This window comes from Geotrypetes seraphini, chromosome 8 (genome assembly GCF_902459505.1).
Source record: "Geotrypetes seraphini chromosome 8, aGeoSer1.1, whole genome shotgun sequence".
In the NCBI taxonomy this organism is placed as follows: Eukaryota; Metazoa; Chordata; class Amphibia; order Gymnophiona; family Dermophiidae; genus Geotrypetes; species Geotrypetes seraphini.
The window spans coordinates 163705640-163722462 of record NC_047091.1 but is presented as its reverse complement, the minus strand read 5'-3'; the positions used below and the strand labels follow the sequence as shown (position 1 = coordinate 163722462).

Below are 16823 nucleotides of genomic sequence, written 5' to 3'. Positions count from 1 at the left end.
TAAGTCAGGTGTCTGTAACTTGGGGACTGCCTATATTCAGCTATTCAGATTCAGCAATGACCGGATGGACCATGTGTTATTATTAGGGGCATTTTCAAAATACTAAGACATCCCATAAACTGCTTAAATTGCCACTTGGGCTTCCTAGTTGCCTGGACGTCCAAGAGCTGATTTTCAAAACCATCTTTCTGGACGTCTTGCAAGGCATCATAGAAGCTATGCATCCAAAACTAAAGGGAGGCCTGATGGAGGTGTGTTCTCGGTGGGCTTTGGGTGGGCTTAAACTTGGACATCTTGCAGTGATAAAAAAAACAAACCTTTTCCAAGACATAAGAACATAAGCATGGCCTCTGCCGAGTCAGACCATAGGTCCATCACGCCCAGCTGTCCGCTCCCGCGGCGGCCCCCCCAGGTCAAGGACCTGTAGTGATCTATTACTCAAGGACGTTTTGTATTGTATAGTAACCCTCTAATTATACCCCTGGATCCCCTTTCCTTCAGGAACTCGTCCAATCCCTTTTTGAAACCCAAAATTGTACATCCTGGACATAACTTAAGATGTTCTGAGCTAGACCTGATTTAAAAGTGTCTAAGTGCCAAAAAGGCACCAAACTAACCAGATGACTGGAGGGATTAAGTTATGACCCTCCCCCCCCCCCCCACACACACACATGCACACACGTGCACTGACTCCCCCCTCCCCCAAAATCTAAATGAAGCAGTACATACCTATCTCTAGAACAGCAGCACCTGGTTGGTGGGCCAGTGAACCATAGAGAGGAGGACCCAGGCCCATAAGCCACTCTAACCACTACATTTCTGGTAGAAAGTGTGAGGGCCACTAAAACCCTAGTGTACTGCTATATAGGTGCCGCCTGCAGCCATAAGAACTATTGGGGCAGGTGGGTATAGTACAGGTATAGTTGGTTTTGGGCGCATTTTGGAAGGCACAGCCTATATTATAAGGGGTATATGGTGAGATGTACAGTACATCTGGCACCCTTTATGTAAAGGTCACAGCAGTGCCCTCTAAGGTGCCCCACTCCTCTGTTGGTATGTCTGGGTGGCCAGTCCATTACAATGCTGGCCCCTCCCACGTCCAAATGTTCTGGATTTGGACATTTTGAACTTGGATGTTCTAAGGTTGGATGTCCTGGCAGACAGGACATCTAAATAGGCAATTTTCTTAAATTTGAATGTCTAGCGGTTTTGCAGGTTTTGAAAATGGCTGTTTCTACACTTTTGAGACGCTTCACAGCAGTTGGCGGTTCTCGGCATACTAGACATTTTGGTTCTACAATAGTTGTTATTCTACATTTTTTGTGGCATAATTCTCTATCCTTTTTTTTACCATGGACCCCTGACGAAGGTTTGTCCGAAACACGGACCGTGTCGGGTCCCTTGTTTGGTAAAAGGGTTTTATATTATATACATTTTTTTAGAGTTGTCACAATAAATTTCACCTGCATCTTGTACACATCTGCAGTTTGTTTGGTTTGTTTCCTGTTTCTACACTTCCGACTTTAGATATCTTACAGGAAACATCCAAAGTCAGACTTAGACGTCCTATCGAAAATGGCCCTCCACATTAATTTATGACCCCTGATATCATGACCTACCTTTAAAGTTTGGTGTAAACTCGAGTCAATTAACCATGGAGAACAGCCAGTGCCACAATTATATTTCATGCTATTTATCTTTATTTCTTTCCTATATTTGGATTCAGCTCACACCTTTTCAATAGCAGCTAGACAACGCTGCTATGGGATTACAAATGAGAAGCCTTGGATTAACTCTGTCTTGGAGTAGAGAATGATACGAGGACAAATTTCTCCCCATCCCCACAGGAACTAATTTTCTCTTTCCATCCCGGTGAGTTCTTTTCCTGTCCCTGCCCCATTCCTGCAAGCTCCGCCCTCATCTGCACAAGCCTCAAACACTTTAAAATCATAAGTAGCAACATTCTAGAGCTCAGATTGTGATGTCATAATGCTTCATTCCACCAATGCCTAAGCTCCGCCCTCATCTGCACAAGCCTCAAACACTTTAAAATCATAAGTAGCAACATTCTAGAGCTCAGATTGTGATGTCATAATGCCTCATTCCACCAATGCCTAAGCTCCGTCCTCATCTGCACAAGCTTCAAACACTTTAAAATCACGTTCAAACATTGTTACATATGGATGTTTCTTTAACATATGCGAGAGCAATTTTTAATTTCTTTGATGCTTCCACTGACATGACGAATGATTATATGAGGTTAATCGCAATACTTACTGCTGTTTCAATCCATACTATTTTGAAAACACGGAAGGATGTGTCTTCTATCTTTTCAATTTTGGTGGAACTCAGTTTGCTTAATTGGGAAATATGAGTAGGGTTACCAGATGTCGGGATTTCCCCGGACACGTCCTTCTTTTGAGGACATGTTCTGGGGTCCGGACGGCTTTTCAAAACACAGCACTTTGTCCAGGTTTTGAAAAGCTTTCCTTCATGCAGGAGGGCATCCGTGCATGTGTGGATATGACGTGATGATGTCAGGCGCGCGTGCGAGCAATATCATTGCGTCTCATCCACGCATGCGAGGATGTGCTGCCCGATGAGGCAACGGGAGGGGGGGTGGAGCTGGGGCAGGCTTGTGGGCGGGATCGGGGGGCGTGACGGGTCGGGGAAGGGTGGGACTGGGGACGGGTCTAGGGCTCTGGATTTTCCAGACGGAAAATCGGGTAACCCTAAATATGAGTCAGGCCTAATGGAAAAGAGAGGCAAGAAGGCTAAATTTAAAAGATTGTGGTCACCTATACAAAAATATTTGGTTAACGGTTGAGTGTTATTGAAAGAATGTATATGTATGAATGTTGATATGGTTTTTCACTCTCTGCAAGTGGGGTGAAGTGAGTGGGTTTGGGGATAGAAACATAGAAACATAGAACATGACGGCAGAAAAGGGCCACGGCCCATCTAGTCTGCCCACACTAATGGCCCACCCCCCTAACTACCTCCATGAAGAGATCCCAGATGCTAATCCCATTTTTTCTTAAAATCTGGCACCCTGCTGGCCTCAATTACCTGTTGTGGAAGATTATTTCAGCGATCAACCACCCTTTCGGTGAAGAAATATTTTTTGGTGTCGCCATGAAATTTCCCACCCCTGATTTTCAACGGATGCCCTCTTGTTGCCGTGGGTCCTTTAAGGAAAAAGAGATCCTCTTCCACCTCGATACGGCCTGTGACATATTTGAACGTCTCGATCATGTCTCCCCTCTCTCTGCGTTCCTCGAGTGAGTACAGCTGCAACTTACCCAGTCGTTCCTCATACGGGAGATCCTTGAGTCCTGAGACCATCCTGGTGGCCATTCGCTAAACCGACTCAACTTTCCGCACATCTTTTTGATAATGCGGCCTCCAGAATTGTACACAGTATTCCAGATGGGGTCTCACCATGGCATTATGACCTTGGGCTTACGGCTGACGAAACTTCTACGGATACAGCCCATGATTTGTCTAGCCCTGGATGAAGCTTTCTTCACTTGATTGGCAGTCTTCATGTCTTCGCTAATGATCACCCCAAAGTCATGTTCTGCTACAGTTCTTGCTAGGATCTCACCATTTAGGGTGTAAGACCTGCATGGATTTTTTCCCCCAAGGTGCAAGACCTTGCATTTTTTGGCATTGAAACTTAGTTGCTAAGTCTTTGACCAATGTTCCAGCAGGAGTAGGTCCTGCGTCATACTGTTGGGCATTGAGCTTTTGTCGGGCACTGTGCTTTCATCTGTTGTGCGGTTGCCTACCATGTTGCATAGTTTGGCGTCATCGGCGAATAATGTAATTTTACCTCGAAGCCCCTCAGCCAAGTCTCTTACGAAGATGTTAAATAGGATTGGGCCCAAGACCGAGCCCTGTGGCACTCCGCTGATCACCTCCGTCGTATCAGAGAGGGTGCCGTTTACCACTACCCTCCGAAGTCTACCTCTAAGCCAGTCCCTAACCCATGCGGTTAATGTTTCACCCAGTCCCATCAAACCCATCTTGCTCAATAACCTGCGGTGTGGGACGCTATCAAACGCTTTGCTGAAGTCCAAGTACACGACGTCCAGGGACTCCCCTATATCCAGCTTTCATGAATATCCTTCGCATTGTGACGATATAGTTTGCGAACAGATTTTTCAGAATTTATATTCTCTCCTGTTTGAAAGTATGTTTAATATATAAAATTTCAAAAAAATTTTGGAACAAAAATCACAAGTGTCTGAGACAGATCTTACAGGAATGGGGCAGGGGCAGGGACAGCGACAAAACTCACGGGGATGGGACAGGGAAATTGAGTCCCTGCGGGGAAGGGGACAAATTTGTCCCCGGTGTCATTCTCTTATCTTGGAGCAGACATCATTTTGCGAGGACAAACAAAAGTGACTGAAATTAAAAAAAAAAAAAAAAAAAGGACCTGGGAGTGAGCTTAATGTGAAAAGGATGCCTGGTCTTGTGAAAACCTTTAATGTCTGAGGGAGGAATTAAAGTTGACGATCCAAAGGAAGTAACAATATCAGCAGATCTTGTCATTATACAGCTGACTACTAATGTTCCTGGTTAATGAGCCACCATCAGCCGCTCTCTTTATGAACCGGTGATTTTCATATTGCTACCTTTTATCAAGGCCAACCTGCAGCTGGCGTAAATGACGCCTCATTTTCATTCTGTTGTGTTTTATGGAAAGAGCTTGTCGACTCTGAAAGGGGAAACGGCTCATACTGTTAAATGTCTGACTCGTACTTTCCCATTAAAGAGAAAACATGAAACAGATTTTTTTTTTTTTTTTTTCTAATGGCTACCCAGGCGTGATTGACGATCAGTTCTTGAAGTGTCCGATTTTAATGACACTGAGTTTAATTAGGTTCTGTAATTAAAGACTACTTCCTGTCCTCCAGCTCCCAAGCCCTTGATGTGTGGAGTCGCGCGTTCCATGGCTTCTGTCCTTGGGACCTTTTCTGTTTCTTGAACTGTACGGTGTAATTTAAAATAAGGAAGGAAACGGGGTATCACGCTGTAGGGATGGCCTTGATAATTCGTCTGTTGAAATCAAGAAGACATTTAAAAATAGTGACTAGGAAATGAACCAGGCAGTCGACACATTTTTTTTTTTTTTTTTTAGTTCAAAATGTTTTATTAATTTTATAAAGTAGAGAAAAAAAAAATACAAAGCCAACAATGTGAGTGCTAAGTTCTTTCTCCAGATCACAATTAAGGCTTCTATTCCTAGGTGTTTCTAAAATGTAAATGTAGATCATTTACACTTCTCCCTCCGTAATCGCGGTTTCAATTATTCGCGGTTTTTAGCTTGCTGGCTGCTCCCCTCCCCCCCCCCCAATTACATCAGCTTGCATAGAGAAATCGCAGATTCCAAGCGTTTAGAGAGAAAATCGCTGTAGCCCGGCACTTTCTTCACCGTGTTTTGCCTCTTCCTTCAGGAACAGGCCAGGTCTCCCGCCATGTTATTCGTGGTGTCACCATATTCACGATGGTTTTTAATAGAAAACCGCGAATAACACATGAAAAAGTTATTCGCGGTTTTTCTGTATTTGCGTTTCTGTTAATTCCCTATCACAGTGAATTCAGAGGGAGAAGTATATCTATAAGCAAATTTGAGTTTTTGGAGGGTAGAAAAATTCGGGGGTCCTTTTATTAAGCTATGGTATACGTTAACGTGCGCTTACAGCAGGTTAAAGAGCGCTACTGTGGAGCGTGCTCAGATATCCCGCAGTTGTTTCTGCTAAAAAATTAACCCCCACTTTTACAAAGCCGCATTGGGCTTGTTTTAAATCACCGGCCATGGCAGCGTTAGCGCCGATGCTCATCGGAATTCTATGAGCATCGGAGCTAAAACCGTCGCGGCCAGCGATGAAAAAGTCTAAGGCGGATTCGTAAAAAAGGGGGAGGGTAAATTTTTAGCACTGAAGGCATGTTTGGGGGGTGGAGAGTAAACATGGCTATGCTAATCAGTTTTTGCACAGACATTACGGCATGCTAACTACGAGGGGCTGCTGAAAAGTTCTCAGCCAAACCAACAAAGTTGGGGCAGTCTCCAATGAGGGCTATACAGTACACTTATTAGTCCAGTCATTGTCCACTTTTTTCGTTCCATATTTTTTAGATGGAATGAAAAACGTGAACAATCAGTGGACGGGGGCAGTCTCTATCGAGGGCAATATACTTAGTTCAGCGACTGTCCACTTTTTTCATTCTGTATTTTTTCCACAGAACCAAAAGAGTGGAAAATCTCTGGACTAAGTGTGTAGCTCTCAATGGAGACCACCCCAACTTTGTTGGCTGGGCTGAGAACTTTTCAGCTTCACCTCGTAATTTGCACGGTATTTGTGCGTGAGCCCCCACTAGGGTTGCCAGATTTTCCGGAAATAAGACTTAGCCAAAAGGAAAGATTTATAAACTATAAAGAGTTTTACCTCATGCAAAATTGTCATTTCTTTAATAAGACATTAACTATTTTTTCTGAGGCTCTCCAAGTACCTACAAATCCAAAATGTGGCCCTGCAAAGGGTTTGAGTTGGAGACCACTGCTCTATGCCAGTGTCTCTCAAACTGTGTGCCACGGCACAGTGGTGTGCCCCAAAGAGATTCCCGGTGTGCTACACGAGATTCCAGAATTGTACTTTATTTCTAAAAATTCCCCTGTCTGCGCGGTTGTTTCTTCATGCACACGGACGCTCATAACATTGACAGACTCTTGCATACATGTCTGTGTGCATAAGGATACAACCGCCCAGACAAGCTTCATTCTTTGACGTGATTGATCCTTGAAAGCCAATGTCAAGCAATTTTATTTTTATAAGCACCTACCAAATCCGTTTTAATTTCGATCTCTCTGATACATGGAGCAATCCATCCGGCGTGCCACAGGGATCACCATTATCCCCACTGCTCTTCATTGTTTACATGGCCTCATTGGGTGCACAATTGTCCCAACTGGGGATAAAACTATTCAGCTACGCTGATGACTTCACGATAATTATCCCATTTACTACCTCTGTCTCAGAAGTCACCCCCAAAGCAACAGCAGCACTAAATCGGATGGAGCAATGGATGACTGAATTCAGACTAAAGCTAAATTCAGAGAAAAATTTTTTTTTATAGCATCGCCACGCCCAATTGACACTAAAGCATCATTGTCCCATTGTCACCTTACTTATCCCATTCAACCCACTTTGAAGATATTGGGAGTAACACTGGACCACTACCTGACCGTGAAAGACCAGGTAGACTCTTTGATCAGAAAAATCTTTCTCACCCTCTGGAAGCTTCGGTCCATCAGAGCTTACTTCAACATCTCATCATTTCGAATTCTGTTGCAATTCCTTATACTGAGTCAACTCGATTATTGTAACATCGCCTACTTGGCACTCCCCCAGAAATATGCGGCAATTGCAACTAGTTCAAAATGCAGCGGTTAGACTACTTTGTGGACTGAAGAAGTTTGATCACGTGACACCTTCCTATCGACTTCTGCACTGGCTGCCGATGGAGGCACGTGTGAAATTCAAGTTTGGCTGTTTTTGCTTCAAGGTACTTTACGGCTTAGCCCCTAAATATATAATAGACATTTTCTCCTTCACAACCAACAGATTCAGGAGAACTTCACATCCGAACTTTGTTTCTCTACTGGTTAGGGTCATCACCAACATCTTTTCTCACATCAAGCAGCATTATGGGGTAAAGACCTGGAACAATTGCTCGTGCCTACTACTTATAGGGAATTCAGGAAACGCCTAAAAACACATCTGTTCCTGAAGTACTTAGGCAACTGACCTATACAATCTTAGTCCTCAACAAATGATCTTTAGAACTGTTATTCACTAACTCTGAACTTTGTTTACTCCACTCGATCTGTAATACCTTTTAATCATTGTAAACCGCATAAAACTTCACGGTCCTGCGGTATATAAACTGTTGTTATTATTATTATCCTCACCTGAGCAACAAAGAATTCAAGGCTTTGTTACCGTTTGGATCTTCTTGACTTTGCGAAATTGGATTTTCAGCTCCGACAGAAATGAAATTGAAAAAAGGGAGAATGACTGCAGATGGCGAATGATGAAATGCGTGTTTGCGTGTCGAGCATTATTTTGAGTTAATTTGCACTCAAAAACATGGCATTGATTAGCAGTTCTAGTCTATCTACTTTAATTTCACCGTTGTTGCAATTACCCATACATAGCTTTAAGAACTTTAAATAAATAAAATTCTCAAATTTAATTTTTTGTTGGTTTTGCAATTTTATAATTTCAATTATAATGTGCCGCGAAGAGCATTTGCTCCGTTTAGTGTGCCGGAGCTAAAAAAAAGTTTGAGGGGCACAGCCTTATGCAGTCTATTAAAATCTTTCATTGTATATTGTGTTGACATTGTAATGTAGCATGCTATGCCATAATTTGTATTATTATTTTAATCTGTATACTTTGGAGGAAAGGCGGGAGAAAGGAGATATGATAGAGACATTTAAATGCCTATGTAATATACATATAAGTACATAAGTACATAAGTAGTCGCCTCCGCCGGGGCAGACCAGAGGTCCATCCCGCCCAGCGGTCCGCTCACGCGGTGGCCCATCAGGCATATTGCCTGAGCAGCGGACCCTGACTAATTTTATACCTACCTCTACACTTATCTCTAAACCTTCCACTGCTCTTATCTGTACCCCTCAATCCCTTTGTCCTCCAGGAACCTTCCAGGTCTTCCTTGAAACCCTTTACTGTGCTATTTCCTATCACGGCCTCCGGAAGGGTGTTCCATGTGTCCACCATGTAAATGCGCATGAGTCGAGTCTCATTTAAAAGGAAGCTCTGGAATGAGAGGGCATAGGATGACGTTAAGAGGTGATAGGCTCAGAAATAATCGAAGGTAATACATTTTTATTGAAAGGGTAGTAGATGGGGCCCATTTTATTTTATTACTTCTCTTTAGTGGTCTTTTTGTTTTATTTTCTGGTTTAGGTCCTTACACATCCAGGGTGGATGGGTGAGGGGTGGGTAGGTTTGCAAGATTATTCGATAAAGGAGATGGTTTCTGAAAGAATATATGTATTAGTGATTTCATTGATTAATTTTTAGGGGGACGGGGGGTTAAAAAATGATTGTTCATGTATATATGTAAGTTGAATGTGCTTTCCTTGATTTTTTTGTTATATGTTGATATTCCTGTGTATTACACTGTTAAAATTTGAAAATCAATAAAGAATATTTTTTTTAAATAAAAGAAAGAGTGGTAGATGCATGGAACAGTCTCCCGGTGGAGACAGAGACTGTGTCTGACAGAGGTGGAGACAGAGACTGTGTCTGAATTCAAGAGGACCTGGGATAGGCATGTTGGATCTCTCAGAGAGAGAAAGAGATAATGGTTACTGCGGATGGGCAGACTGGATGGGCCATTTGGCCTTTATCTACCATCCTGTTACTATGTTTCTATAACCATAAAGTTCTATGACATCACAATGCAGGTGTAAAGAGCCTTAGCCAATAGGGAGAGGCGGAGATAATGGATGCTGTAGATGGGCTATTTGGCCTTTATCTGCCTCATGTTTCTATGTTTCCATAACCACAAAGCTCTGTGACCTCACAATGCAGGTGTAAAGAGCCTTAGCCAATAGGAAGAGGAGGAGATAGTGGATGCTGCAGATAGGCAGACTGAATGGGCCATTTGACCTTTATCTGCCGTCATGTTTCTATGTTTTTACTGCTGTAATGGTCTATTTCTTATGTTTGACTTACTCTTACTGTACGTTGCCTTGAGTGAATGCCTTCAAAAAGATGGTAAATAATCCTAATAAATAAATAAATATTAATATTTTCCTATCCATTAATCTGTGTGTAACACTCTTGTGTGTCTTGCTGTCCTGTAGGTAGAGCGTAACAAGCAAGAAGAGCAATGGATGAAAATAACAGTAGCGCTCCAGAGAGATTTGAAAACTTTTCTACAGTAAGTTTATTTTATTCATTCAATTTTCTATACTGTTCTCCCAGGGGAACTCAGAACGATTTACATGAATTTATTCAGGTACTCAATTATTTTTCCCTCTCTGTCCTGGTGGGCTCACTATCTATCTAATGTACCTGGGGCAATGGGGGGAATTAAGTGGCTTGCCCAGGGTCACAAGGAGCAGTGTGGGTTCGAACCCACAGCCTCAGGTTGCTGAGGCTTTAGCTTTAACCACTGCACCACTCTAGAAATCAAAATGTAGTAAAAGTGAACCAAGTCTAGGACAATCAAGCCATTGTGACATCACTGATGAGGTATTGGTGGAATGAGGCATTATGATGTCACAATATCAGCTCTGGTTATCAGAGGCTGAAACTTTTCACACTATTTATTTATTCAATTTTCTATACTCTTCTCCCAAGAGAGCTCAGAATGATTTACATGAGTTTATTCATGTACTCCTCAGCATTTTCTTGCTACTTCAGCTTGTCTGCGGTGTTCTTTGCTCACATGTTTAAAGACAATAGACTGTTTTCAGTCCAATTCTTTATACGTGAGGTTGGAAACCATTGGACCCCTGAGGAAGGTGTGTTCGCCGAAACACGGACCATGTAGGGTCCGGTTGGATTTTTATCACAGTATTTTTATCACTGTACTTTTTTAATTGAATTTTCATGGTTTTATATGTCAGTGTTTAATAAATTATCTCTAGAACATCTGTATCCACAGTTTTTGTTTTCACTGTGGATCATCGGGTCTCCCCATTTTTTTAATTCATGTACTCAAACATTTTTCACTGTCTGTCCCGGTGGGCTCACAATCTATCTAATGTACCTGTGGCAATGGGGGGGGGATTAAGTGACTTGGCCAGGGTCACAGGGAGCAACATGGGTTTGAACCTACAACCTCAGTGTAGTGTTTTTAACCTGTGGTAAGCAAATGCTATTTCTTAGCACTACTTAGTAAAAGGATCCCATCATTTGTGTAGAATGCACCTGTAAAAGATGAATACATTGGACCTCATAACTTGGGCTATTTGAAACTGGTCTGCCCTCCTTAAAGCTAAAAGTGTGCCCTGATGGTTTGTTAAAATTCGCTTGGTTGGGTGGATTTATTGATTCGCTTTGACTATAGTTTCCCTTCGTTGCCCCCTAGAGAGCTGCTACCCTAGATCAGTGTTTTTCAACCTTTTTACACCTATGGACCGGCAGGAATAAAAGAATTATTCTGTGGACTGGCATCGGTCCATGGACCGGCGGTTGAAGAACACTGGGCTAAGTCATGGCCCAGACCCCACCCATCTCTACCCAATCTCCACCCCAGACCACGCCCCCATAATGGTACTAATTGCACCTTGCACGTCCCGTGCCTTATCTGGAAGCCTTCCCTCTGGCGTTGCAACGTCAGAGAGAAGGCATCCGGTTCAGGTGCAGGATGCCCGTAGGAGCCACTGCCCGTGGCTTTGTGCACTGAATCAGTTAGGAAGAGGGAGCTGGCTCGAAGATAACGCTGCATCGATTGCACTGTGGACCGGCAGTTGAAGAACACTGTTTTGGGCTGATGCACGTGCTGGCCCTGTGGACCGGCAGGAAATTTCTGTGGACCGGCAGTGGTCCATGGACCGGTGGTTGAAGAACACTGCCCTAGATGATCACATAAGTCTGTTTAGGGTCCCTTTTACAAAGCTGCAGTAGCGAGGCTGACACAGTAAATGCGCCTAAGCTCATTCAATTCCTATGAGCTTCAGTGCATTTACCGCAGCAGCATCGCTACTGCGGCCTTGTAAAAGGGGCCCTTCATGATAAATCTCCAGTCGTGCCACTGGGGCTTGCGCGCATCTGAGAAGCTGAAAGCTATGCCGTCGGTAGTTTCCCAAGGCAGACAGGTTTCGGTGGAGATGTCAGACTAACGATGTGCCACCCATCTAAGCAGCAGCAGATGGGCAGTGTCGGAGGCAGAGGATCACATTTGATGCGACAATGTAAGGTCAAGCACCGCGGAAGCGGAAATCCATGCAGGACGTACTTCTTGAACGGAGAAACTTTAACTAGGACTTCAGCAGAACGAGATTTAGGAGTAATCATCAGTGCAGACATGAAAACTGCCAATCAAGTGGAGAAGGCTTCATCTAAGGCAAGGCAGATATTGGGTTGTATCAATAGAAGTTTCATCAGCCGAAAGCCTGAAGTCATAATGCCGTTGTACAGGGCCATGGTGAGACCTCATCTGGAGTACTGTGTGCAATTCTGGAGGCCACATTACAGTAAAGATGTGCGCAGAATTGAATCGGTTCAGCGGACGGCCACCAGGATGATATCGGGGCTCAAGGGTCTCTCGTACGAAGAGAGACTGAACAAATTGCAGCTCTACCCTCTCGAGGAACGTAGGGAGAGGGGAGACATGATCGAAACATTTAAGTACCTCACGGGACGTGTCGAAGTGGAAGATGATATTTTCTTTCTCAAGGGACCCTCGGCCACAAGAGGGCACCCGCTCAAACTCAGGGGCGGAAAATTTCATGGCGACACCAGAAAGTATTTCTTGACAGAGAGAGTGGTTGATCATTGGAACAAGCTTCCAGTGCAGGTGATCGAGGCAGACAGCGTGCCAGACTTTAAGAATAAATGGAATACCCATGTGGGATCCCTACGAGGGTCAAGATAAGGAAATTGGGTCATTAGGGCATAGACAGGGGGTGGGTAAGCAGAGTGGGCAGACTTGATGGGCTGTAGCCCTTTTCTGCCGTCATCTTCTGTTTCTATGTAACCTCGAATTTATACTGCACGGAAGAAAGGCCCGGAAATCTGCCTCTGTATTCTACCACAAAAAACTTGATGATGTTCATCAAGTCGCTAGGACTAGAGAATGACACGGGGACAAATTTTTCCCCATCCCCACGGGAACTCATTTTCCGTTCTGTCCCATCCCAGTGAATTCTTTCCTGTCCCTGCCCCATTCCTGCAGGCTCCGTCCTCATCTGCACAAGCCTCAAACCCTTTAAAATCATAAATAGCAACATTCTAGAGCTCAGATTGTGATGTCATAATGCCTCATTCCACCAATGCCTAAGCTCTGTCCTCATCTGCACAAGCCTCAAACACTTTAAAATCATCATCAAATATATTTTATTGAGCTCGATAGATAAAAGACAAAATGAGCAGACAAAACAGCAATACAAGCTCAAAGTATATAAAATACCCTACTACAACCAACTATCTAAACCTTCAACAGTGCCCTCCCACCCACCCCAACCCTGGTTCTCCTTCCAAAAATCAACAAAACATCAATATATGGGACCCAACATATTAACAATTAAGCAAGCGGCTATGTGCCACTGGTGTCAGGGTAGTCCAAAAAGGTTCCCAAGTACGCTGAAAGGAGCACCCTGGGAGAGATGAAAAATACAACACATCTCGGCGTTACATTTTAAAATCCTAAGTAGCAACATTCTAGAGCTCAGACTGTGATGTCATAATGCCTCATTCCACCAATGCCTAAGCTCCGTCCTCATCTGCACAATCCTCAAACCCTTTAAAATCCTAAGTAGCAACATTCTAGAGCTCAGATTGTGATGTCATAATGCCTCATTCCACCAATGCCTAAGCTCCGTCTTCATCTGCACAAGCCTCAAACCCTTTAAAATCATAAGTGTTCAAGGCTTGTGTTCTTAAGGCAGAGCTTACAGGAATGGGGCAGGGACAGCAACAGCGACAAAACTCATGGGGGCGGGAAGGGGAAATTGAGTTCCTGCAGGGATGGGGGACAAATTTGTCCCCGTGTCACTCTCTAGCTAGGACTCAAACACAAGTCGATGGCATCTATCATTAATGTTGAATAAGCCAGCCCTGATTAAATCACCCACCTTTCTTTTGCCCAAGAGGTTTTACAATATGAGTCCTATTTAGTACCCCACAGGTTGGTACAGTTTTAGCACAGTAAACATTGAAACAACACAGTAAAACATTCATACGATAGTATCCTGTTATGCTGAGTTAAAAAGGAAAAAGAAAATTCATATAATGGAGGGATGATATTCACAATGTCAACACAATACACTTGAAAACATCTCTATAGATAGCAAATGGGACATGTGGAGGTGGAACGAGAGATGGTATAACAAAGGAGTTGGGGGTGGGTAAAGGTAGGAAGGAAGAACTGCATATATTATCAGACAGGGTGTGCAACTGATCTCAGTTGGAGTTGGTTTGTCCCTGCTTTTCTCAACAGACACATTAGCTCATCGCATTTGCAATGAGAACATTACTCTTTTTAAAAAAATCTTTATTAATTTTCAAATATTTACAGTGCAACACACAGGTATAAGAACATATAACAAGTCAAGAAAGTACATTCAGCTTACAGATATTCAAAATCAATCATTTTATCCCACCCACCCACCCATCGATTAATCAATAACACAAATGTATATACTCTTTCAATAACCTACACTTATTTTAAAATAATACAAAATAAAAAAGAGAACATTACTCTTTTTTCAATTAAAAAAATCCTGATTTTCTTCATTTAATTTTGTTTTGATTATGTCTGTATATTACTTTAAAATTAAAATCCTGCCTTAGGGGTGTATTCAAAAACTCTCCCTGCCGCAGGCTTCCTCGGAAAAGGGGGTAAGAGCCTCACCGCCAGTGTTAGACTTTCTACAGGAATAAATTAAGAAATGCCTGACAAATTATAGTGATTATCATGGCCAGACATTGCATCGAAAGAAATCTCTTTTAAGCTACTTATCTCTAAGGAGTAGCTTAGAAATCTAGGGCAAGGAACAAATAGTCTCTTTGGCTATAATGCAACTTTGTTTACTTTGGAGGACAATTATCTCACTGATAAGAACCTTTTAACAGAATATTTCTTGTGGCAGCCAAATACCCATTTATAAATTAAACTATTGACTTCACAATATATAATTGCTCTTCAGATCACGGTGGTTGTCTGGGTGTGCCACATCTAGGTAAATGGAATCGACGCTTCAACCTTCATGCTGTGGTTTTCTTCAGGGCGTGCTGTGAAGCCTACAATGCTGTCATTATATAGTGCGTTTTCAAACCTGATTGGCTGGGACTGGAGGTAGGCAGTTTCAGCCAATGAGGTTTGAGAACCCCTTATATAAAGGCAACCCTGCAGACTTCATGGCACGCCCTGAAGAAAACCACAGCATGACAGCTGAAGTGTTGGTTCTACTTACCTGGACAGCTGCGAAGATCATGAAACCAGCCGTTGAAGCCTAAGAGAACAAGGCCTCCTTTTACGAAACTATAATAGCAGTTTCTGGCGTGGGGAGCCACGCTGAATGGCTCGCGGTGCTTCCAATGCACATTGAGTTCCTATGAGCGTCGGGAGCAGCGCGGCTTCCCACGTCAGAAACTGCTATCGCAGTTTCGTAAAAAACCACAAATAATATTCGGGCCAGTTCTGCTGCTAACCCCTGCTTCCCCTGGCTATTTTAAGCCCTGAAAGCCCCCCTCCTCCCTTAAGCCTTACCTGGTGATCTAGCGGGTTTTCAGGCAGGAGCAATCTTCCCATGCTCTTGCTCCGTGCAGATCACTCACAGGAAATGGCTTCCTTGAGCTCCCATAGTCTCTCAAGCCATTTCCTGTGAGCGATCTGCATGGGGCAGGAGCATGGGAAGATCGCTCCTGCCCTAAAAACCCGCTATACCACCAAGTAAGGCTTAAAGGGGGGCTTTTAGGGCTTAAAATAGCCTGAAAAATGAAAATGAATTTTTAGGTTTAAAACCGCAAATAAGCAAATCCGTAGATACGGAATTCGTGAATACGGAGGGGGGACGTGTAATGTGACTGATTTCCGAAGTGTTTAGCAAATAAAATAGATTTTAAAGATTTGTGAAAAACTTGAAAAGGACCTGGACCCCTTAAGATAAGAAGAAGTTAATTCCATAGTTGAGATAGTTCGAAGACCAAGGATTGACTGAAGTTCTTGATTCCTTTCACTGAAGGAAGGGAGAGTTTGAATTGTTGGGTGCCTCTTACATAGGAGAATCTATAAGCATTCCATAATAAAGGGACAAGAAGGATGAAGATACCATATAAAATTTTAAAAGTAATACATGCACATTTAAAGTGAATCCTGAGATGGACCAGAAGCCAGTGAAGGTTTAGAAGCAAAGGAGACACATGGTCAAATTTACTTTTTCCAAAGATTATTTTTGCGGTGATATTTTGTATCAGTTGAGATGTTTGGAGGCAGGTCTTTGTTATGCCAAGATAGATAGCATTACAGTAATCTAACCGGGATAATATGATAGATTGGACTAGGACAGATAAGAGTTGTTGATGGAAAAGAGCTCTAACCTTCCTCAGCATTTGAAGGCTAAAAAAGCACTTCTTGACGAGAGTTTATTTGATCCTTAAAAGTACTATTTGGGATCTAGCTAGATACTTGGGATCTGGATTTGCCACTGTTGGAAACAGGATACTGGGCTTGATAGACCTTCGGCCTGTCCCAGTATGGCAATTATCATGCTCTTATGTGAGCCAAGAATAGGACAATCAAGGCATTGTGACATCACTGATGAGACTGACTCTTAGGCACTGGTGAAATGAGGCATTATGACATCACAATCTCAGCTCTGGAATGTTGCTACTCTTTGGGTTTCTGCCAGGTACTTGGGACTTGGGTTGGTCACTGTTGGAAACAGGATGCTGGACTTGATGGATCTTCGGTCTACCTCAGTATAGCAATTCTTATGTTCGCTAAAGAAGGCTGCTCAGCAGGTAAGTATCTGGTTCATAGACCTTCAGAGTGTTCTTTAACAATTCCGGAGCAACATCTATCAAAGTTTTAAAACGAATCATCAGCAC

The 16823-nt window shown here is 43.1% G+C and overlaps 1 protein-coding gene across 2 annotated transcripts in view; it reads left to right on the top strand.

The window, feature by feature from the left end:
• CMKLR1 (chemerin chemokine-like receptor 1) overlaps nucleotides 1-16823 on the top strand; it is a 54725-nt gene that overhangs the window by 19518 nt on the left and 18384 nt on the right. For both annotated transcript variants that reach the window (XM_033956257.1, XM_033956258.1), the window contains one exon: nucleotides 9908-9984. In XM_033956257.1, the coding sequence (XP_033812148.1) occupies nucleotides 9934-9984 (51 nt within the window). In that variant the 5' untranslated portion in view covers nucleotides 9908-9933. The remainder of the gene's footprint in view (nucleotides 1-9907; nucleotides 9985-16823) is intronic.